The sequence below is a fragment of the Aethalodelphis obliquidens genome, unplaced genomic scaffold, assembly GCF_003676395.1.
Source record: "Aethalodelphis obliquidens isolate GAN/ISIS:26980383/991018 unplaced genomic scaffold, ASM367639v1 scaffold38, whole genome shotgun sequence".
NCBI lineage: Eukaryota > Metazoa > Chordata > Mammalia > Artiodactyla > Delphinidae > Aethalodelphis > Aethalodelphis obliquidens.
In genome coordinates, this window is record NW_020837982.1 from 1,377,147 (window position 1) to 1,400,900 (window position 23,754).

General features: G+C 39.4%; 1 protein-coding gene across 6 annotated transcripts in view; it reads left to right on the plus strand.

Moving 5' to 3' along the window:
- Positions 1 to 23,754, plus strand: part of MYO1D (myosin ID) — a 355,995-nt gene that overhangs the window by 133,672 nt on the left and 198,569 nt on the right. For all 6 annotated transcript variants that reach the window (XM_027130294.1, XM_027130292.1, XM_027130293.1 and 3 more), the window contains exons 14-15: positions 8,260 to 8,392; positions 19,385 to 19,551. In XM_027130294.1, the coding sequence (XP_026986095.1) occupies positions 8,260 to 8,392; positions 19,385 to 19,551 (300 nt within the window). The remainder of the gene's footprint in view (positions 1 to 8,259; positions 8,393 to 19,384; positions 19,552 to 23,754) is intronic.

The window sequence follows — 23,754 nt, forward strand, 5'->3', positions numbered from 1 at the left end:
TTCCCTCTTGCGTCTCCCTCCCTCCCACCCTCCCTATCCCACCCCTCCAGGCGGTCACAAAGCACCGAGCTGATCTCCCTGTGCTATGCGGCTGCTTCCCACTAGCTATCTACCTTACGTTTGGTAGTGTATATATGTCCATGCCTCTTTATCGCTTTGTCACCGTTTACACTTCCCCCTCCCCATAGCCTCAAGTCCATTCTCTAGTAAGTCTGTGTCTTTATTCCTGTTTCACCCCTAGGTTTTTCATGACATTTTTTTTTTTTTTTAAATTCCATATATATGTGTTAGCATACGGTATTTGTCTCTCTCTTTCTGACTTACTTCACTCTGTATGACAGACTCTAGGTCTATCCACCTCATTACAAATAGCTCAATTTCGTCTCTTTTTATGGCTGAGTAATATTCCATTGTATATATGTGCCACATCTTCTTTATCCATTCATCCGATGATGGACACTTAGGTTGTTTCCATCTCTGGGCTATTGTAAATAGAGCTGCAATGAACATTTTGGTACATGACTCTTTTTGAATTATGGTTTTCTCAGGGTATATGCCCAGTAGTGGGATTGCTGGGTCATATGGTAGTTCTATTTGTAGCTTTTTAAGGAACCTCCATACTGTTCTCCACAGTGGCTGTATCAATTTACATTCCCACCAACAGTGTAAGAGGGTTCCCTTTTCTCCACACCCTCTCCAGCATTTATTGTTTCTAGATTTTTTGATGATAGCCATTCTGACTGGTGTGAGATGATATCTCATTGTAGTTTTGATTTGCATTTCTCTCATGATTAGTGATGTTGAGCATTCTCTCATGTGTTTGTTGGCACTCTGCATATCTTCTTTGGAGAAATGTCTATTTAGGTCTTCTGCCCATTTTTGGATTGGGTTGTTTGTTTTTTTGTTATTAAGCTGCATGAGCTGCTTATAAATTTTGGAGATCAATCCTTTGTCAGTTGCTTCATTTGCAAATATTTTCTCCCATTCTGAGGGTTGTCTTTTGGTCTTCTTTATGGTTTCCTTTGCTGCGCAAAAGCTTTTAAGTTTCATTAGGTCCCATTTGTTTACTCTTGTTTTTATTTCCATTACTCTAGGAGGTGGGTCAGAAAGAATCTTGCTGTGATTTATGTCATAGAGTGTTCTGCCTATGTTTTCCTCTAAGAGTTTGATAGTTTCTGGCCTTACATTTAGGTCTTTAATCCATTTTGAGCTTATTTTTGTGTATGGTGTTAGGGAGTGATCTAACTTCATACTTTTACATGTAGCTGTCCAGTTTTCCCAGCACCACTTATTGAATAGGCTGTCCTTTCTCCACGGTACATTTCTGCCTCCTTTGTCAAAGATAAGGTGACCATATGTGCGTGGGTTTATCTCTGGGCTTTCTATCCTGTTCCATTGATCTATCTGTCTGTCTTTGTGCCAGTACCATACCGTTTTGATAACTGTAGCTTTGTAGTATAGTCTGAAGTCAGGGAGCCTGATTCCTCCAGTTCCTTCTTTCGTTCTCAAGATTGCTTTGGCTATTCGGGGTCTTTTGTGTTTCCATACAAATTGCAAAATTTTTTGTTCTAGTTCTGTGAAAAATGCCAGTGGTAGTTTGATAGGGATTGCATTGAATCTATAGATTGCTTTCGGTAGTAGAGTCATTTTCACAATGTTGATTCTTCCAATCCAAGAACATGGTATATCTCTCCATCTATTTGTATCATCTTTAATTTCTTTCATCAGTGTCTTATAATTTTCTGCATACAGATCTTTTGTCTCCTTAGGTAGGTTTATTCCTAGATATTTTATTCTTTTTGTTGCAATGGTAAATGGGAGTGTTTTCTTGATTTCACTTTCAGATTTTTCATCATTAGTATATAGGAATGCCAGAGATTTCTGTGCATTAATTTTGTATCCTGCCACTTTACCAAATTCATTGATTAGCTCTAGTAGTTTTCTGGTAGCATCTTTAGGGTTCTCTATGTATAGGATCATGTCATCTGCAAACAGTGACAGCTTTACTTCTTCTTTTCTGATTTGGATTCCTTTTATTTCCTTTTCTTCTCTGATTGCTGTGGCTAAAACTTCCAAAACTATGTTGAATAAGAGTGGTGAGAGTGGGCAACCTTGTCTTGTTCCTGATCTTAGTGGAAATGCTTTCAGTTTTTCGCCATTGAGGATGATGTTTGCTGTGGGCTTGTCATATATGGCCTTTATTATGTTGAGGAAAGTTCCCTCTATGCCTACTTTCTGCAGGGTTTTTATCATAAATGGGTGTTGAATTTTGGCAAAAGCTTTCTCTGCATCTATTGAGATGATCATATGGTTTTTCTCCTTCAATTTGTTAATATGGTTTATCACATTGATAGATTTGCGTATATTGAAGAATCCTTGCATTCCTGGAATAAACCCCACTTGATCATGGTGTATGATCCTTTTAATGTGCTGTTGGATTCTGTTTGCTAGTATTTTGTTGAGGATTTTTGCATCTATGTTCATCAGTGATATTGGCCTGTAGTTTTCTTTCTTTGTGACATCCTTGTCTGGTTTTGGTATCAAGGTGATGGTGGCCTCGTAGAAGGAGTTTGGGAGTGTTCCTCCCTCTGCTATATTTTGGAAGAGTTTGAGAAGGATAGGTGTTAGCTCTTCTCTAAATGTTTGATAGAATTCGCCTGTGAAGCCATCTGGTCCTGGGCTTTTCTTTGTTGGAAGATTTTTAATCACAGTTTCAATTTCAGTGCTTGTGATTGGTCTGTTCATATTTTCTATTTCTTCCTGATTCAGTCTTGGCAGGTTGTGCATTTCTAAGAATTTGTCCATTTCTTCCAGATTGTCCATTTTATTGGCATAGAGTTGCTTGTAGTAATCTCTCATGATCTCTTTTATTTCTGCAGTGTCAGTTGTTACCTCTCCTTTTTCATTTCTAATTCTATTGATTTGAGTCTTCTCCCTTTTTTTCTTGATGAGTCTGGCTAGTGGTTTATCTATTTTGTTTATCTTCTCAAAGAACCAGCTTTTAGTTTTATTGATCTTTGCTATTGTTTCCTTCATTTCTTTTTCATTTATTTCTGATCTGATTTTTATGATTTCTTTCCTTCTGCTAGCTTTGGGGTTTTTTTGTTCTTCTTTCTCTAATTGCTTGAGGTGCAAGGTTAGGTTGTTTATTCGAGATGTTTCCTGCTTCTTAAGGTGGGCTTGTATTGCTATAAACTTCCCCCTTAGAACTGCTTTTGCTGCATCCCACAGGTTTTGGGTCGTTGTGTCTCCATTGTCATTTGTTTCTAGGTATTTTTTGATTTCCTCTTTGATTTCTTCAGTGATCACTTCATTATTAAGTAGTGTATTGTTTAGCCTCCATGTGTTTGTATTTTTTACAGATCTTTTCCTGTAATTGATATCTAGTCTCATGGCGTTGTGGTCAGAAAAGATACTTGATACAATTTCAATTTTCTTAAATTTACCAAGGCTTGATTTGTGACCCAAGATATGATCTATCCTGGAGAATGTTCCATGAGCACTTGAGAAAAATGTGTATTCTGTTGTTTTTGGATGGAATGTCCTATAAATATCAATTAACTCCATCTCGTTTAATGTATCATTTAAAGCTTGTGTTTCCTTATTTATTTTCATTTTGGATGATCTGTCCATTGGTGAAAGTGGGGTGTTAAAGTCCCCTACTATGAATGTGTTACTGTCGATTTCCCCTTTTATGGTTGTCAGTATTTGCCTTATGTATTGAGGTGCACCTATGTTGGGTGCATAAATATTTACAATTGTTATATCTTCCTCTTGGATCGATCCCTTGATCATTATGTAGTGTCCTTCTTTGTCTCTTCTAATAGTCTTTGTTTTAAAGTCTATTTTGTCTGATATGAGAATTGCTACTCCAGCTTTCTTTTGGTTTCCATTTGCATGAAATACCTTTTTCCATCCCCTTACTTTCAGTCTGTATGTGTCTCTAGGTCTGAAGTGGGTCTCTTGTAGACAGCAAATATATGGGTCTTGTTTTTGTATCCATTCAGCCAATCTGTGTCTTTTGGTGGGAGCATTTAGTCCATTTACATTTAAGGTAATTATCGATATGTGTGTTCCTATTCCCATTTTCTTAATTGTTTTGGGTTCGTTATTGTAGGTCCTTTCCTTCTTTTGTGTTTCTTGCCTAGAGAAGTTCCTTTAGCAGTTGTTGTAGAGCTGGTTTGGTGGTGCTGAACTCTCTCAGCTTTTGCTTGTCTGTAAAGGTTTTAATTTCTCCATCAAATCTGAATGAGATCCTTGCTGGGTAGAGTAGTCTTGGCTGCAGGTTTTTCTCCTTCAACACTTTCAATATGTCCTGCCACTCCCTTCTGGCTTGCAGAGTTTCTGCTGAAAGATCAGCTGTTAACCTTATGGGGATTCCCTTGTGTGTTATTTGTTGTTTTTCCCTTGCTGCTTTTAATATGTTTTCTTTGTATTTAATTTTTGACAATTTGATTAATATGTGTCTTGGCGTATTTCTCCTTGGATTTATCCTGTATGGGACTCTCTGTGCTTCCTGGACTTGATTAATGATTTCTTTTCCCATATTAGGGAAGTTTTCAACTATAATCTCTTCAAATATTTTCTCAGTCCCTTTCTTTTTCTCTTCTTCTTCTGGAACCCCTATAATTCGAATGTTGGTGCGTTTAATGTTGTCCCAGAGGTCTCTGAGACTGTCCTCAGTTCTTTTCATTCTTTTTTCTTTATTCTGCTCTGCAGTAGTTATTTCCACTATTTTATCTTCCAGGTCACTTATCCGTTCTTCTGCCTCAGTTATTCTGCTATTGATCCCATCTAGAGTACTTTTAATTTCATTTATTGTGTTGTTCATCGTTGCTTGCTTCATCTTTAATTCTTCTAGGTCCTTGTTAACTGATTCTTGCAATTTGTCCATTCTATTGTCCATTCTATCTCCAAGATTTTGGATCAACCTTACTATCATTATTCTGAATTCTTTTTCAGGTAGACTGCCTATTTCCTCTTCATTTGTTAGGTCTGGTGGGTTTTTATCTTGCTCCTTCATCTGCTGTGTGTTTTTCTGTCTTTTCATTTTGCTTATCTTATTGTGTTTGGGGTCTCCTTTTTTGCAGGCTGAAGGTTCGTAGTTCCTGTTGTTTTTTGTGTCTGTCCCCAGTGGCTAAGGCTGGTTCAGTGGGTTGTGTAGGCTTCCTGGTGGGGGGTACTAGTGCCTGTGTTCTGGTGTATGAGGCTGGATCTTGTCTTTCTGGTGGGCAGGTCCACGTCTGGTGGTGTGTTTTGGGGTGTCTGTAGACTTATTATGATTTTGGGCAGCCTCTCTGCTAATGGGTGGGGTTGTGTTCCTGTCTTGCTAGTTGTTTGGCATAGGATGTCCAGCAGTGTAGCTTGCTGGTCGTTGAGTGAAGCTGGGTGCTGGCGTTGAGATGGAGATCTCTCGGAGATTTTTGCTGTTTGATATTATGTGCAGCTGGGAGGCCTCTTGTGGACCAGTGTCCTGAAGTTGGCTCTCCCACCTCAGAGGCACAGCACTGAGTCCTGGCTGCAGCACCAAGAGCCTTTCATCCACAGGGCTCCTTAATTTGGGATGATTCGTTGTCTATTCAGGTATTCCACAGATGCAGGGTATATCAAGTTGATTGTGGAGCTTTAATCCGCTGCTTCTGAGGCTGCTGGGAGAGATTTCCCTTTCTCTTCTTTGTTCTGACAGTTCCCAGGGGCTCAGCTTTGGATTTGGTCCCGCCTGTGCGTGTAGGTCGCCGGAGGGCGTCTGTTCTTTGCTCAGACAGGACGAGGTTAAAGGAGCCGCTGATTCGGAGGCTCTGGCTCACCCAGGCCTGGGGGTAGGGAGGGTCACGGAGTGCGGGGCGGGCCTGCAGCGGCAGAGGCCGGCGTGACGCTGCAGCCTGAGGCGCGCCGTGCGCTCTCCCCGGGAGCCGTCCCTGGATCCCGGGACCCTGGCAGTGGCGGGCTGTACAGGCTCCCCAGAAGGGCGTGTGGCTAGTGACCTGTGTTCGCACACAGGCCTCCTGGCGGCGGCAGCAGCGGCCTTAGCGTCCCATGTCAGTCTCTGGGCTCCGCACTCTTAGCCGCGGCTCGCGCCCGTCCCTGGAGCTCTCTCAAGCAGCGTTCTTAATCCCCTCTCCTCGTGCACCAGGAAACAAAGAGGGACGTAAAAGTCTCTTGCCTCTTCGGCAGGTCCAGACCCCTCCCCGGACTCTCTCCCGGCCAGCCGCGGCGCACCAACGCCCTGCAGGCTGTGTTCACGCCGCCAACCTCAGTCCTCTCCCTGCGCTCCGACAAAAGCCGGAGCCTCAGCTCCCAGTCCCGCCCGCCCCGGCGGGCGAGCAGACAAGCCTCTCGGCTGGTGAGTGCCGGTCGGCCCGATCCTCTGCGCTGGAATCTGTCCGCTTTGCCCTCCGCACCCCTGTTGCTGTGCTCTCCTCCGCGGCTCCCAAGCTCCCCCACTCCGCCTCCCGAAGTCTCCACCCGCGAAGGGGCTTCCTAGTGTGTGGACACTTTTCCTCCTTCACAGCTCCCTCCCGCTGGTGCAGGACCCGTCCCTATCCTTTTGTCTCTGTTTAGTTTTTTCTTTTGCCCTAACCAGGTACGTGGGGGGTTCCTTGCCTTTTGGGAGGTCTGAGGTCTTCTGCCAGCGTTCAGTAGGTGTTCTGTAGGAGTTGTTCCACGCGTAGATGTATTTCTGGTGTATCTGTGGAGAGGAAGGTGATCTCCGCGTCTTACTCTTCTGCCATCTTCCCGGAAGTCCGATCATTTTTATTGATACGTGTATCATTGGAAAATTATGGAATAGGAGTAGAAGGTAATAAAACTGGGTCCATGAACCACAGATCATGCATTATTTTATAGCCACTTTTGATGGTAGTTGTCCCAGCTTGCTGGCAATGGCGAGGGTTAGGACTGTTTTTCTTTTTCTGCCTTCATTCACAGACGCAGTCAGTCTTCACCTCACCGTTTATCTTCTTGTCATCCATTCTGGCAGTTTGCTGCTCTTGTCATCCATTCTGGCAGTTTGCTGCTATTATTTAGAGCCTTTTTGTACAGAAATTTACTAGGTGTTTGGGGAACCAACTCAATTTTCTCAGTTTTATATCAGGAAAAGAAAAGTGGGCAAAATGATGGCAGCAGTAAACACAGTTAGAAAAAAAAAAAAATCCATGTTAGGTCTTTTCTATTCTCAATCCCCAATTAAAAAAAAAAAAATTCTGACGAGAGAAAAGTTTCCAGGATGCAAGCAACATTTCGAGTTCCAATTACTTTAAAATCAAAAGCACCCAATGTTGTGTTCGTTTCAGTTGTACAGCAAAGTGAATCAGTTACACATGTACATATATCCACTCTTTTTTAGATTCTTTTCCCATATGGGTCATTACAGAGTATTGTTTAGAGTTCCCTGTGCTATACAGTAGCTCCTTATTAGTTATCTGTTTTATATATAGTAGTGTGTATATGTCAGTCCCAACACAACATTGTAAATCAACTATACTCCAATAAAAATTTTTAAAAAATCAAAAGCACCCAAAATGAAACAGGAAGAAAATCAGAGCCGAGACCACTGTACATGTTTATAAAAATTTCTCCACTGAGCCAAATAAATACAGTATATCATTTTTAGCCTGAAAACTGGCCTCAAGTACACTTTAAGAATTGGATTGCAGCCGTCTTAGTGTCACATCAATAAAATATTGTAACCGCCGGTGCTACCTATAAATGTGTTCATAATTCAGCTGCAGTAAAGGGATTTACTAGATGACAATGTAAAAGTGGTTATTTTCTATTCCTATCTGTGCTTTTTGAAAGACCTGGCTTTTTGTGACCTATACTGTATGAATATTTGTTTCAATTAAAAGATGCTTTCTCTTTCATGACTTCTGCCCATGACATTGAGGATTGTTTTCCTACTAGTGGTTTGTTCTCATTCTTTTAACGACCGCCAAAACCATTTTATTTTAGGTATATGGTACCAGAGCTATGCAACCATTTGAGGATCCTGCATAATAATAACATCGAGGTCACGTTAAAGAAGTTTAAAGAATTTTTCAAATGTGGTCTCGTTTGGACACATCTCACTCTGTGGTGCAGTGTCTGTAATTATACTCTCAGCCTAATTTTCTGGATGGAATCATTTTTCCAATCAGGGCTTGTGAGTTCTGTCTGCCATGCAATCGTGGCTCCCAGGATACAGTTCAACAGGATTGCTTAGCAATTCATATTCAGCTTATATGAATGTAGCATTCAAACCACTCTTTCTGTGCTTCTCAGTTCAAATCCTGTGCTGAAGAATATGTGGCCCGAAGGCAAACTGAGCATTACAGAGGTGACCAAGAGACCTCTGACTGCCGCCACCTTATTTAAGAATTCTATGATTGCTTTAGTAGACAACCTTGCATCAAAGGTAACTACTGTCTTTTTTAAATATCCATTTCATTTCATAGATTCCCTCTTGATGTATGTTATAGAGAATGTATGTGTGCTCTGCTTGGTAGGTGATTATAGTAAATCGAATTGAAGGACATGTTGAAAGTGAGTGTTACGATAGCATTCTTAATCCTGTTTCGTTTGTTTGTTTTTTAACATGGCTTGGTAAAACAGTTGTTTGTGTCCCAGATGAAATGCTCTTCTTAAATTTGGGCCTTTTATTCCTACTGTAGTCATTAATGGGAAAGTCTTAGTCAGATCTTTAAAAAAAAAAAAAAGCAGTATACTACAGGCATAGTATATGCCTGACAAAATAAACTTCAGCCCTGTGCTGAAGACAGGGCCTGGCTTAAAAAAAAAATCTTGAAATAAATTGTAACATATACCGTCTTTCTGTTGTATCTGAATACAACATGACCAGATAGAGGTTTAAGAGGAAGTTTAGTATTTAAGTATTGTCCTTAGGGTGTTTTAAATAGATGTATTTAAATAGATGTATATAAAAAAAAAGATGTATTATTGGCAGTTATTTCTGCTTTTTATTGTTCCTTTGAGGTCTAATACTGTTTGATAACTTCAGTCTGGGATTTTTTTTCCCCTTAAAGAACAGACTTCTACTCTTAACTGCTGCTGTTGACAAGTTTGATAAATTAGGCAGCATTCTGGGACTCATTATTTTTAGTGCCTTCATTTTTATCTTTCTCTTCTGGTGCTTTTCCAGTATATTTTTTCTTCTTCATTTTTAACTTTTTTTTTTTTTAAATCAACTTCCTCTCTAAAAATTTAAATCTATATTATTTTTGGTTACTTCCCTGTGGATAAATTAGGCAAATGCCACAAGAACACATCTATTCAGTAGCTTTCTATTCTTTTCGTCAGGATTCTTTGCCCCCAGGTGACAACAGATAAGCACAGCGTGTTGGCTTGTATAATCAAAAATCCAGAAAGGCAGGGGAGGAGTAAGGACACAGGAGCGTAGACTAGAATACCCTTAGGGCCCCTCCTCTTGTCCCTCAGCTTCTCTCTGCATGTCAGCTTCAACCTCTCTCATCCAGCAAGAAGGAAAGTGAACCTAGAAGGAACGCATGGGACACAAGAAACAGAGTTGAACACAGAATTTTATAAAATGTATTTTATACAATACATTAATTATAAATATATTGTTTATAAAACATATTCGATTTGTTCAATTAACTAGAAAAGAATCACTTTTGTTTTCTAACTTTGGTAGTCAAATGTGAATTTTTAAATAAAAGTTCTAGAGCCATCTATAATTTCTGTATGGCCAATTGCATTCAGCTACTAAACAACTGAACCCTCCCTCCCCAAATTAGTGGCTTAAACAAGAGAGACAGGGCTTCCCTGGTGGCGCAGTGGTTGAGAGTCCGCCTGCCGATGTAGGGGACACGGGTTCGTGCCCTGGTCCGGGAAGATCCCACATGCCGAGGAGCGGCTGGGCCCGTGAGCCATGGCCACTGAGCCTGCACGTCCGGAGCCTGTGCTCCGCAACGGGAGAGGCCACAACAGTGAGAGGCTCGTGTACCGCAAAAAAAAAAGAGAGACATTTATTTCTCTCTCTGTAAATGAAGTACAGGAGAAGTTATCCCAGCACTGGTATAGCAGCTCTAAGGTTATTAGAGACAAGTTCCTTCTGTCTTTCTGCTCTACCATCCTAGTGCTTGGCATCCCTTCTCCGGGTCCAAGATGGCAATTGGAGCCTCTTCCCTTTTAAAGAGACTTCCTGGAAGTCTCATATAGCACTTTAGCGACATCTCATTTGCTGTACCTAGTTGCCGAGGAAGCTGGGAAGTGCCTTTTTATTCTGGTCAGCAGTGCACCCAGCTAGAAGTAAGTTTTCTGTTTTGAAGTAGGAAAAAAAGTTACCGTGTGTGAGGTAGGCAACGAGTCTAGCAGTCTCTGCTACAGCTCCCCAGGCTGTGTGAGGTGGGGGAATGAGGGAGAGAGTAGGGACAAGCAAAAGAATAGAGACAACCTATCAGTCTAATAGAAGGCAGGAAGGTGGGCAGGGCAGAAACAAAGGAAAAATGTTACATTTAGAAAATACATACATGATAGAAATAAATCTAATTAATTGGTACTCACCATAAATGTAAATAGACTAAACAGACTGGATAGGTGGAAAATCCAGGTACAGGCATACCTTGTTTTATTGCAATTCACAGATAGTGCGTCATTTTTTACACATTGAAGTTTTGTGGCAACCCTGCAACAAGTAAGTTTACCAGCAGCATTTTCCCAGCAGCATTTTCTCACTTGTATCTCTGTGTCACAGTTTGGTAATTCTTGCAGTATTTCCAACATTTTCATTATTGTTGTATTTGCTATGGTGATCTGTGACCAGTGATCTTTGATGATCTATGACTCGCTGAAGGCTCAGGTGACGGTTAGCGTTTTTTAGCAATAAAGTATTTTTAATTCAGGTGTTTTTTTTTTTAGGCATAATTCTATTGCACACTTAATAGACTATAGTGCCATGTAAACATAACTTTTATATGCACTGGTAAACCAGAAAATTCGTGTGGCTTAGCCTATTGCAGTATTCATGTTATTGCCATGGTCTAGAACTGAATCTGCAGTAACACCAAGGTTTTGCCATGTTGTTTATAGGAGCTACCTAGTTGACACTATGCAGAAAGATTAAGAACAAAAAGGTGGGTAAAGATATATCAAGCCTCCCCCCCAAAAAAAACCTGGTGAAAGCAATATTAATGTGAAAAAACATAGAACTTAAGGGAAAAAAATTATTATTACAGATAAAGAGACTATCATAATAAAATGAAAATACTCAATAAAGCCATTTTGAACTAGCTACCTAACAGCACAGCCATGATGGTACTTGAACTCTATAAAGCAAAAAAAAAAAAAAAAAAAAAAGAACCTGAAAAAATGTAAAAGACAAAATTGACAGGTCCACAGTCCCAGAGGGAGATTTTAAACCAACTCTACCAGAAACAGATCAAGCAAAAACCTTCGTAAGAGTGCAGCAGCCAAATTTAAACTTTATCTAATAGATCAAAAGATCTCTATACCCAGGGGATAAGAAATACGTATTCCTTTCAGGTATACATGCAACATTTACAAGAATTGACCACATGCTAGATCACAAAAGAAGTCTCAACTGTTTTAACAAATATATATATAGATGCATCTCCATCCTCACAGCAAATGAAATGAAAATCAGCATCAAAAGAGTTTTTTTTTTTTTTTTAATCTGCTTGGGAACTTAAAAATACTCCTAAAGTGGTCTACTTGTTATGCCTTTATTTAAAAACAACAACAACAAAAAAAAAAACAAGGAAGACTGAAAGTAAATGAGTTAACTTCAACTTAAGAAGCCAGAAAAGGAAATCCAAAGAAAATCTAAAGAAAAAAATTAAGAAAATAATTTTTAAATAGCAAAAACTAAAAGTAATCAAAAAATTAATCAAATAGACCTTTAAAAAACTTATTTTAAAAAGAGAAAATAATGTTAAGAATGAAAAAATGATACAACTTTATATACTGCAGAGATTTTTGAAAGTATCAGAATATTATGAACAACTGTATGCCAGTGAATTTGAAAAATTAGTTTTCTGGAAAAATGTTATCAAAATTAACTCAAGAAGAGATAGAAAGCCTGAATAAATCAGTAACCTTAAAGATTCTGAATCACTAATCAGAAGTCTGCCTTCCCCCAGTTCTGCCAAGAACTTCAGGCCCAGATGGTTTTACAGGTAAGTCTTACAAATCCTTCAGGGAGCCAGTAATTCCTATCATACATACACTGTTTTCGAGGAAGGGAAGAAGAGAGGCCACTACCCAATTCATTTTATGAGCTTAATATTACCTTGGTACAAGGTTAACATGAAAAAATGAAATTAGAGAGGATTTTCACCTAGGAACATCAACATGAAGATTTTTAAAATACATGTAAGTAATGCATTTTCCAGCAACAGGGTGAACAAAACACCCCCTAAAACCGACTGAGAGCAACCAAAAATTGGTAAGTTATAAAAACCAACTTCCTGAATACGGTCATGAACTAACAAGAAAGCAAAGAATATGCAGGCCTGGTGCTGAGTGAAGGCAGAAATTAACTGAATGAAGGGAAAAATAACTAGAGCACCAGAGCTGCTTTCACCCTGTCAGCATCTGTTGAAGCGGGTGACTTTGAGTATAGGTATCCAAGGCTGGTCCTTGGAGGGAAGCCCAGGGCCTGCCCAGAGTAGGGTGACTAACAAGGGACCACAAACCACATGCATACTCACACATATGTACACACACAAACACACGCACACACACAACGGTGGGTCTCCAGGGGGCTGCCTCCTCAGAGAGCTACCTCTAGAATGAGCTAGAAGTAACCCCTCATTATCTGAAAGGAAAACTGCCTGTCTTGGTCCTTGGCACTGAGCCAAGCAGGGTGGGTGACCATCCCTTGAGAATTTATAATTGTAAGCCAGCTTTTATGAGATTTGCAGTTCAAATTCACACTACCTGGGTGGCCTGAAAAGGCTCAAGCCTGGTCAATTCAGGTCTAGTATTGCCCCCAGGCATCTGATGGAAGCAAGGTGAGGGAACCACCTTCATTCCAGACCTTAAAGAACTTCCACAGATGGAGTTCTAAGGAAAATAAGGAGTTCATAGTGCTCTGCAGCGGGAGAGGCCACAGCAGTGAGAGGCCCGCGTACCGCAAAAAAAAAAAAAAAAAGAAATGAAGGGCCTAAAAATATGCAAACTAGTAATTGAGAGCAGGTAACTAGGCAATTGATAGAAATAAAAACTAAATAATTAAAACTCAGTGGATAGGTTTAACATTAGTTTAGACAAAGCTGAAGAGAGAATAGGGAAATGAAAGAAACAATTGAAGAAATTATCCAGAATCCCACTGAAAGAGACCAAGAAATTAAACTTATAAGAGACACATTAAGAGACATGGAAGATAAAATGAAAAGGTCTAACATGCATCTAACCAGAGTCAAACAAGGAGAGGAGAGAATGGGTAGAATGATAGAAAGAAAAGAAAAAAGAATTTCAAGAATGATGAAAGACACCACTCTACAGGGTCAGGAAGGCCAGTGTATCCCGAGCTGGAAAAATTAAAAGAAATCTGCTCCCAAGCACATAGTGAAACCCCAGAATACCAAAGATGAAGAAAATACCTTAAAAGCAGATTAGCTTTGAAGAGAAAATAACTAAACCAGAATTCTATACCAAGAGAATTCATATTTTTCAAGAACAGAGACACAACAAAGAATCTTTCTGAAAAATAAAAAGAGAGTTAGAACCACAGTAAAGGAAATTCTAAAAGATATAGGTCAGATAGGAGGATGTCTGATTACTGAATGAAAGTCTGAAATGCAAAATGAAGAGCAAAGAAATTGGTAAATATGTGGGTGCATATAAATAAGCTGACTCTGTAAAATAATATTTTATTAGATTAAAAATACAGGTTAGAGCTAAGTAGCACAACAACAATAGCATATAAATTGGAAGAATGGGTGATTATAATTCAACTGTTTAAGGTCCTTGGTTGTTCAGGAAAAGGATAAAAGTATTGGTTATATATATATACACCAATACCAAAAGTATTGGTATATATATATCTCATGAGTTATAAATACATATAAAATTTTCTAGTGTAGTCATTGAAAGAATAGAAATGAGTTTATAACTTCCAAACTAGTGGTTGGGGGTGGGGGAAGCCAGAATGAGAAAAAAAATCATTAGTCTTAAAAAACATAGGAAAGAGGAGACAAAATAACATAGGAAAGCTGGGACAAATAAAGATGGTAGAAATAAATCCAAATATATTAGTAATTACAGTGAATATAAATGGAGAAAAACTATCAAATCAGATTAAAGAAAAAGAATACAGATACATTGCCACTTATTAATGACATCTAATCATAACAGAAAAGTTGAAAGTTTACATTTAAAAAGATATATCAGGCAAATTCTGACATTCTGGAACCTTAATCCAGTTTCAGGACCTGTAGTGGCTCAGCAGTGAGCTGCCTCCCATCCCTGAAAGTGCCAGACTCTTTTCCATTCACCTTTAACTCCCAGGTTTAGCTCTTCAGGATTCCAGACCAACGCGTAGTTCTGCATCCAAGGTCTCAAGTTCCAGCTTTCATCCCCTGAACCCCACAGACTGTCAGCAGCTGTGCTCAGCCTCACGGCTGCCTCTCCAGATCGACGGTTGCCTCTGAGACACCCCTCTGGACTTCAGTCTTACTCTCATCTCGGCTATGTTATCAGCTCTTGATGCACTGAGATTTCTCCCCTCTCCCCATATTTTGTGTAGCACTTTTATTCAGTGACTTCCTCAGGAAGGTTGATATGAATTGCCTAGTCCTCCATCACCAGAAGTGCATTTTCTCAGAGTCCACACAGTGGTTTTGTTTTGTTGTACTTTTAAATATTTTATTTATTTATTTTATTGACATGCATACAATTGACATACAACAGTATATCAGTTTCAGATATACAACATAATGATTCAATATTTGCATATTTTGCAAAATGATCACCACAATAAATCTAATTAACATCCATCACCATGCGTAGTTACACTTTTTTTCCCCTGTGATGAGAACTTTTAAGATTTACTCTCTCAGCAGCTTTCAAATATACAATACAGTATTATTAACTAGAGCACACAGTGTTTTTAAATGCATGTCTTATCGCCACCTAGATAAGCCTTTTGAATCTAAAGAATGACTTCTACTAATTTTATATACTTCTTGATACCTCATAAAGCACTCTGAACAGTCAGTAGATTATTAAATGAACTTGAATTTGCTTTTGACTCTATTTGATACTGTTCAACACATGTTAAATATCAATAGATGAATATCTACCTAAATCAGGTATCTTCTGCCTAATACATATACTGATTGGTGTACTTTGGCAAAGGATGTTTTTCACAAAAATATAGGGAGAAACAGGTTTGTAAGTGCAAGATAATAAGGTCACTGTCAACTTTGGGAATTTAACCTTAATAAGACACTTAGAATTTGTCAAATTTAGGATTTCTTAGGTTGAATCAACCTGGATATTTACAAAGGAGAGAGGAGGCGGTGTTTATAAATTGAAACAGAATGCTGATTAAATATAGAGAAAGCATTTCCACTGGCTTCCTTATCTGAAGGTTCTTATGTTACTAACCGGGATGAAAGGGCATCCCCCCACCCCTTAGCTGGTCATGAAGTGTCTATTCCAGTGTTACCACTTCCTGTGCATAATCAGTCAGTACTGGTAAAATTCCATTCAACTGGTTTCTGTTTAGTGAAGTTACTTATACTACTCAAATGATACCTTACGCTAAGGTTGCTTTGCCCACATGATTGCATAAATTATTGAGTTCAAAATATTTTCTAATTCATACTGTAATTTTCTTTTGGACCCGAGGGTAATTTAGAAGTATATTTCTTAATTTCCAGTCATATAAGATTTTCTAATTATCTTCTTGCTCTTGATTTCTAGTGTAATCTCATTTGATCAGAGGATAGACTCTGTGTGATTTCAGTCCTTAGAAATTTGTGAAGTTTTCATTATATGTTTTGTTTCTGTGTTAAAATTATTTGCATTTAATATTCTATACACATCCATTAGTTTGCTAGTCATATTATTATTGTCCAATGTTTCTGCATTCTTACTAATTACTTTGTTTTGTCAGTGCTGAAACGTGTGATAAAACCTACTTTGATTCTGAACTTGTCTACTTCTTGTTGTACCTTCCATTTTTGCTTCAAATATTTTGAGAATTTATTAGGCTTATTCAACTTAGAACTGTTATATCTTCCTAGTGTTTGAGTCACTTATCACTGTGAAATGTCTTTATATTGCTTTTTGCCTTAAAGTCAGCTTTGCATGAATAAAAAAGTTAAAAGCAGCTTTTCTTTTGGCCAGGGCTTGCATGGTCTATCCTTTTCCGTGCTTTTACTTTCAACCTTTCCATATCCTTATGTTTCAAGTCTGTCCCTCATAAATAGCATATAGTTAGTTTTGTTGTTTATCCCTTCTGACCATCTTTGTCTCTCAAATAAATCATTTAGTTCATTTATTCTTTCTTTTATAAGTTTATTTTATTTATTCTTGGCTGCGTTGGGTCTTCGTTGCTGTGTGCAGACTTTCTCTAGTTGTGGCGAGCGGGGGCTACTCTTTGTTGCGGTGCGCGGGCTTCTCATTGTGGTGGCTTCTCTTGTTGCGGAGCATGGACTCTAGGCGTGCGGGCTTCAGTTGTTGTGGCTCGCAGGCTCTAGAGTGCAGGCTCAGTAGTTGTGGCGCATGGGCTTAGTTGCTCCACGCATGTGGAATTTTCCTAGACCAGGGCTTGAACCCGTGTCCCCTGCGTTGGCAGGCGGATTCTCAACCACCGTGCCACCAGGGAAGCCCAGTTCATTTACTCTTAACGTAGCTATCGTATGTTGTATTTAAATCAACCATCTCATTAGTGCTTTCTGTTTGTCTCTTGTATATTTCTTTTTCTTTGCTTCCTAACCTTTTTGATTGATTACTGTGGGCAAAAGGTAAACAGAATTCTATTCCTTCTGCTTGATAACCTCAGTTAAATTTCTAGCTCTGTTCCCCTGTTAACCTAGTATGATGTATATCAACTATATTACTAGGCAACATCACTTAAGATAAAAATTACCCCTATTGGTAAATTGCACCTGTACTGGGAGAATGATAATTGTCTGGTGGGGATGACATACTTTTGGCTTCCTGAGCGTGATGACTCATGGATTAGGCATGTCCCTTTCAAGGACCCTGGGAGCTATGTCATTAGAGTTGTTACAAGAGATATTGAATCCTATGGGGCACGAGGCTTTTAAACCAAGGGCACTTCCCACATCTGTCTGATACGGACTCATCTTATTGTGCCCAAGCTATTACCTGACTGCAGTATGGACTGCTGCACGACCTTGACATGCCTGCTGGCAAACCATGTTCTTGTCCTCCTGGGTAGACTCCTGCCAAGTGCGGGCTGTAAGTCTTTTGAGTCAGAATGTTTAGTTAAACCTAGGGAGGCATCCTTTCCTTGCACTGCCGCCCCCCCACACACACTACCACTCAGTATTGCAATGATTTTTTATTACTACATTTATTCACGTTATTATTTTGGAAGATTTACATTATAATATTGTTTTGGTGGTTACTCAAGTTGTTACAATGTCATTCTGGATTATAGAAATCTAATCTTATTGGGTGCTTTTACCTCCTTCCTGGACAATGCAAGGGCCATAAAACATCTTAATTCCATTTGTCTTCCTCCCAGCTTATGCGCTCTTTTGGTCATGTACTTATAAATATTTATTTTATTTATATATATATATATGTATGTGTATATATATATATATATATATATATATAGCCAGTAAGATGATGACATCATCATCATCATCATTATTATTACTACTACGAATAGTCAATATCTGTTTAGATTTACTCATTTATTACTTCTTTTTTCCTCTTTCTATATCACCGAGCTTCCTCTTGGACCATTCTTCTTCTGCCTGAACTTCATCCTATTACATCTGAGGCCTGATGTTGACAAATTGTGGAAATATTTTATGCTGTTTCCCTTCTTGAAGAACGTTTTTGCTGGGTGTGAAATTCTACATTGGCAGTTCTTTAAGCATTTCACAGACAATACTCATCTGTCTTCTGGATTCCATATTTTCTTTTGAGAAGTCAGCTGTCAGTCTATTTGTTGCTCCTTTAGGTAGTCAGCCTTTTTTCTTCTGGCTGCCCTTCTTTGGTTTTCAGAAGTTTAACTGATGTACCTTGGTGTACATTTTTCTTTTTAAATCTTGCTTGCAGTTTGTAGGACTTCTTCAGTTTGTTACAGCTTAATTGTTTTTCATCAGTTTTACAAAGCTCTTGGCTATTAGCTCTTCAAATATTGCTTCTGCCCCTTCTCTCTCCTCCCTTTGGGACTCCAGTTACTTAGACCACTTTACGGTGTCTTGTGTGCCTCTTAACCTCTCTTCTTTATTTTCCATCTCCATGATCCATCCTGGGAAAATTCTTCTCACCTTCCTTCTAGTTTACTAATTTTTTTCTTCACCAATTTCTAATCTACTCTTCTACTGATCCACTGAGTTCTTAATTTCCATTATTGTATTTTTAAGTCCTAGGTTTTCCAGTTGGTTTGGTTCTTTTTTGTAGTTTCTGGTTCTCTAAAAAACTTCTCAATATCGTCTTTTGTCATCTTGAACGTGCTAAGCATAGTTGTTTTAATATTTCTATCTGATAACTCCAATATCTGGACCCTTACAGATCTTTTTATTTTGTATGTTGTTTTGCTATTTCTAATTCATGTTATCTTGGCTCCTTATATATCTGGTTAACTTACTTTGTTCCAAACATTAAATTTGCAAAACTGTTTATAGAAATAATTGGAGGCCCAAGTTTATGTAGTCTTTCTCTAGGGAAGATTTATCTTTGCTCCTTTTAGGCACGTAAAAGCACTGATATTCCGAAGAAGCTATTCCAGTTTGAAGGACTGAAATGATTCAAAGGTGAAAGGAACACTTAGTATGTACCAGGGCTGTGCCAATTATTTTACATTCTTCAACAATGCATTTTTACCACAGCTTCTGCCTCTTTCTATTAAATTACTCCTTCTGTTACTTTTAATCATGTTTCTGTAAATACACAAAAACTTGATGTTTACATGTCTCAATTGTTTACACCCTAGCTTTACCCCCTTTCTGCTATTCCTGATGAGTCCTAAAATATAATAATACAAAATTTTAACTGAATGCCTGAGAATTTCCAGGCATTTAATTGAAGGGAAATTTAAGTTGAAGGGAAAGGAAGAATTTTTTTATAAGTCTATGCCTGAGAAATGAGAGTCACAGAGCTTAATTTGACACAGCTAACACTAATGACATGTCAATGTCTTTAGTCTGGGATTTTTCGCCAGTGAAACTTATCATTTGCCGATTCATTTCTTTAGGAACCATATTATGTACGTTGCATCAAACCCAACGACAAGAAGTCCCCACAGATCTTTGACGATGAACGCTGCCGGCATCAAGTAGAGTATCTTGGACTCCTGGAAAACGTGAGGGTGCGTCGGGCAGGGTTCGCCTTCCGCCAGACCTATGAGAAGTTTCTTCACAGGTGAGAATAGACTAAACAAGGAAACCTGCTAGCACACTGAGAATTATGGAGTCCTCTCCATGTTTAACCGTGCATCAGCTCCTGTCAGACAATCTAAATGTTTGTTGAATGAACAGAAGAGATGAGGAAACTGCAACTGTGAAAGACCTTCCCAGAATCGGCAGGAGTCCCCTCGAGTCTGTGGTTTACGGACCATGGGGAAAAATTTTATTCTTCATGGGGAAAATGGGGGCATGTAGTATAGGAGAATAAACAAGGATTTGGAGTCACAGCTGGGTTGGAATCCTGGCTATGCTACTCATTTGCTGCCCGACCTTGAGCTAGAAATTTAGCTTCTTTGACTGTCCTTCTGCATCTATAAAATGAGTATAGTAACACTACCTCATAAGCCTTTTGTTGTGAGGATTAAATTAACCAAAGTAAAAAGGCTACGTGCCTGGCACATAATAGATGTTCAATTAATGCTGTTTAGCATTACCGATATTGCTAACTATAATAATAACAAAATATTAAGTAGTTAATCATGGAGGCCCTAAAATTAGTTTACCTGATTGAATCCTGGCTTTGCCATTTCTTAGCTTTTTGACCTTAGGCAAATCATATAACCTTTCCATGCCTCAGGTTCCTATGTATAAAATGGGGGAAATTAATTAATTTTTTTAAATGGGAATGATAATGGTAACTACCTGGTAGGGCTGCTGGGGGATGAAGTAATATATGTGAAGTACTTAGAATGGTACCTGGCATATAGTAATCACTCAATAAGTGTAAGGTATCATTGCTATTGTTATTTATTGTTACTAACAATAATGATAGTTGACACCTGGTATCATAAAAATAGTGTTTTAAATTCCATCTATTCATCTATTTTAAAATATTTATTGAGCGTTTCCTATGTTGTAGATTGCAGATTCCGCAAAATATGAATAAACAAATACATAACATATTGATTGGTGAGAAGAGTCTCTAAGGAGATAATAATGGCAGGACGGGGTCAGCCATACAAAGGTCAAAGAAAAGAGCAGGTGGAGCAGAGGAAACAGCGGAGAAAAGTCTCTCTTGCAATAATAAGTGGTGTTTTAGGTACCAAACGTCATCCAGTGTGGTTGGAGGATGCTGAGTGACAGGGCAGTGGTGCAGCATGAGATCAGAGATGGACATAGGCCAGATCATTTTGAATGTTGTGATCCAGACTAAACAGTTCAGATTTTGGCTAAGTGTGGTAGAAAACCACTGGTGGATTTTATGCAGGGAGCAACCCAATCTTATGGATGTCTTAAGATATCACTGTGGCTGCTGTGTGAATAGGAAGCAAGGAGACATTTAGAGATGCTATTGCAGGAATCCAGGAGAGGCAGCTCAACGAGAGTGCCTTGAACAAGGAATTATTGTAGATCCAAGAGTAGTGGACTGATTCAGGGCATGTTTTGTGGAAAGGTGGACTAGACTTGCTCATGGACTGGCGTGATGAGAGAGTAGTAGAGAGGGATGAAGGGTAACAAGTAGATTCTGGCTGGAGCATCTGGGTAAGCATGGTACCATTTGCTGAGGTGAGAAAGATGGGGGAAGAGAAGCTTGAGGAGGCGGACATGAAACTGGGGCAAAGATGGAATCAAGATTGTCTCCTGACTGTGTTAGGTTTGAAATGGCCACTAAATGTCTAGGTAGAAATACTAAGTAAGTTCTTAGCCATACAAACCTGGAGTTCTGGAAAGAGTCTAGGCTGGAAATAGAAATTTTGGAGTTATTGGTATACAGATTGTATGTAAAGTCTTGGAGCTGGATAGAAAAGAGGAGGAGGCCCATGCCAACATTTAGCTTTGTGGTCTGACATGAAAGAACGAGCGAAGAGAGAGAAGAAGCAACCAAGAAGCTAGAAGAAATATCAGACGAGGGTCATGTCACAGAAGCCAAGAGAAGATGGCATTTCAAGAAGGAAAGTACAGTGATCGTATTAAATGTTGCTGCGTCATCAAGTAAGGTAAAAGCAGGAGCTTAACCATTAGACTAGGCAACATAGAGGTCAAAGGAGAAAAGGATGGACAGAGCCCCATTTGAGCAAGATGGGGAAGTGAAGTGAGAAGTTGGATGTCTCTGGACAACTCAAGAATGTGTGCTATGAATGAGAGCAGAGAAAACTAGAAGCAGCAGCCAGAGTGGAATGTGAGGTCAAGGAGGTACTAGAAAATGTTTGTATGCAGGTGGGGATGATTCAGAACAGAGGGAGAAACCAGCGACACAGGAGGGAGGGAGATAATTGTAATAATAACATCCTTGAGAAGGCAAGGAATGAAATCCCAAGCACAAGTGCAAGATTTGTCAGCTTTAGATGGGAGCAGGGATGCTTCACCCTTAGCAACAGGATGAAAGGCAGAGAATATGAATACAGATGCAGGAAGCCTCGAAGCTTGGCTGATGGCAAAGATGAAGATGTTCCTGTCTGATTGCTTCCATTTCCTCAGTAAAGTATGAGGCGAGGTCATGAGCTGAGAGTGAAGATGAGGAGATGTGGTGTAGGAGGTTGGAGGGAAAACGAAAATACTCATTTTGGAGAGTGGGAAAGCATAGGTGTGTATAGTAGTTTTGCTGCTAGGAAGATCTGAGCGCCCACTTGACATTTGAGGTTATAAGTGTACAGTGACACCACCGAGCACTGTCTGTTGTTCTCCACCAGTGTTCAGCTACTTGTGTGAAGAAGTGAAAGGGGAGCTTCCCTGGTGGCGCAGTGGTTGAGAGTCCGCCTGCCGATGCAGGGGGCGCGGGTTCGTGCCCCGGTCCGGGAAGATCCCACATGCCACGGAGCGGCTGGGCCCGTGAGCCATGGCCGCTGAGCCTGCGCGTCCGGAGCCTGTGCTCCACAACGGGAGAGGCCACAACAGTGAGAGGCCCGCGTAACGGAAAAAAAAAAAAAAAAGAAGTGAAAGGGATTTACACTAATTGGAGACTCTTGGAATGAATAAAACTTTATAGCAGAATAGCCTAGAAAATTGAAACAGTTTTATACTGATCAAAAGGTTATGCTCAAAACTGATCATTTTCCTTATTGAAATCATACTGTTCTTGAAACTTGGTTTTTTTAAAATTGAGGCTGTAGAGTAGGAGTGTTGTCATGAGTAGAGATGTGTTCATTCTGAGTCTTGACTTCAAACAGTGTCAAATTATATTAATAGGAAGATTGTTAGTCCCTTGTCATTACTCAGAATTCTAGCAATTACTCAATTGTAGTATTGATTTTTGTGTTGTCACGTATATAAGATCAGCAGAAGTTAAGTATTAGAATGAGCAGGGTAGGAATGGGTAACTATAGGATGGGGCTGAACTAAAAGTATATTTACCTAAAATATATATTTATCTAACTAAAAATATATGATCATGACACCATGATAATAGAAGCCATGGAAAGATGTTGAAATAAGAGAATAAGCAAGCCCGATCTGGAGGGGACAAGGACTTTGCAAGTGCATATCCTCACTCGTAATCTCTTTATGCACCTATTTTACTTTCAACTCAAGATGTTTGGTGTGTATTTTGGCATGAAAGACATGCTATGAGGATTGGATTCTGTTTTCTAATGCTCATGTAAAAATAGAAAAGATTAAAAAGAACCTATGCATTTCAAATATGATGGTCTTAGGAGTACAAGCTTAAATCTCCCATTCCCACTGCAGAACATCCCCCAATAATATAAAATATGTGTATTTAAAGGCACGTTAATGCATAGCCGCACTGTGGAATCAGAAGGGGGATTCTCAGTGAGCCTTAAAGGTGTGAATCACTCCTAAATACAATACGAAGCAGACATGAAGGCCCGGAAGTAAGCTGAGGTCACAGTTTTAAGGAAAGACTGCCTTGTGAGGCTTGAGCTGCCATTCAGGAAGCATCTCAGCTACTGTGCTGGAGTTCACCCAGCTGCCGCACCGGGAGGTTAATGGCCAGTGCAAGTAACCACCTCAGCAGCTGTAACGGAGACGTCATAGGTATGTTGGCCAAGACTCAGGAAGCAAAAGCAGCCACCTAACAAGAGGCCAACAAATGCCAAAATGTACACATACGTAGAAGGACTCTGGGAAAGGAGACGAGATAACAGTCAAACATCTGAGAAAGGCCAGACCAATGAAAAGGAGACAATAAGCTCAACAAATAAAAAACCTCACCCCCAAGGGGCCAGAGCAAGGAGTGAAAGACATTAGAATAAACCTATTT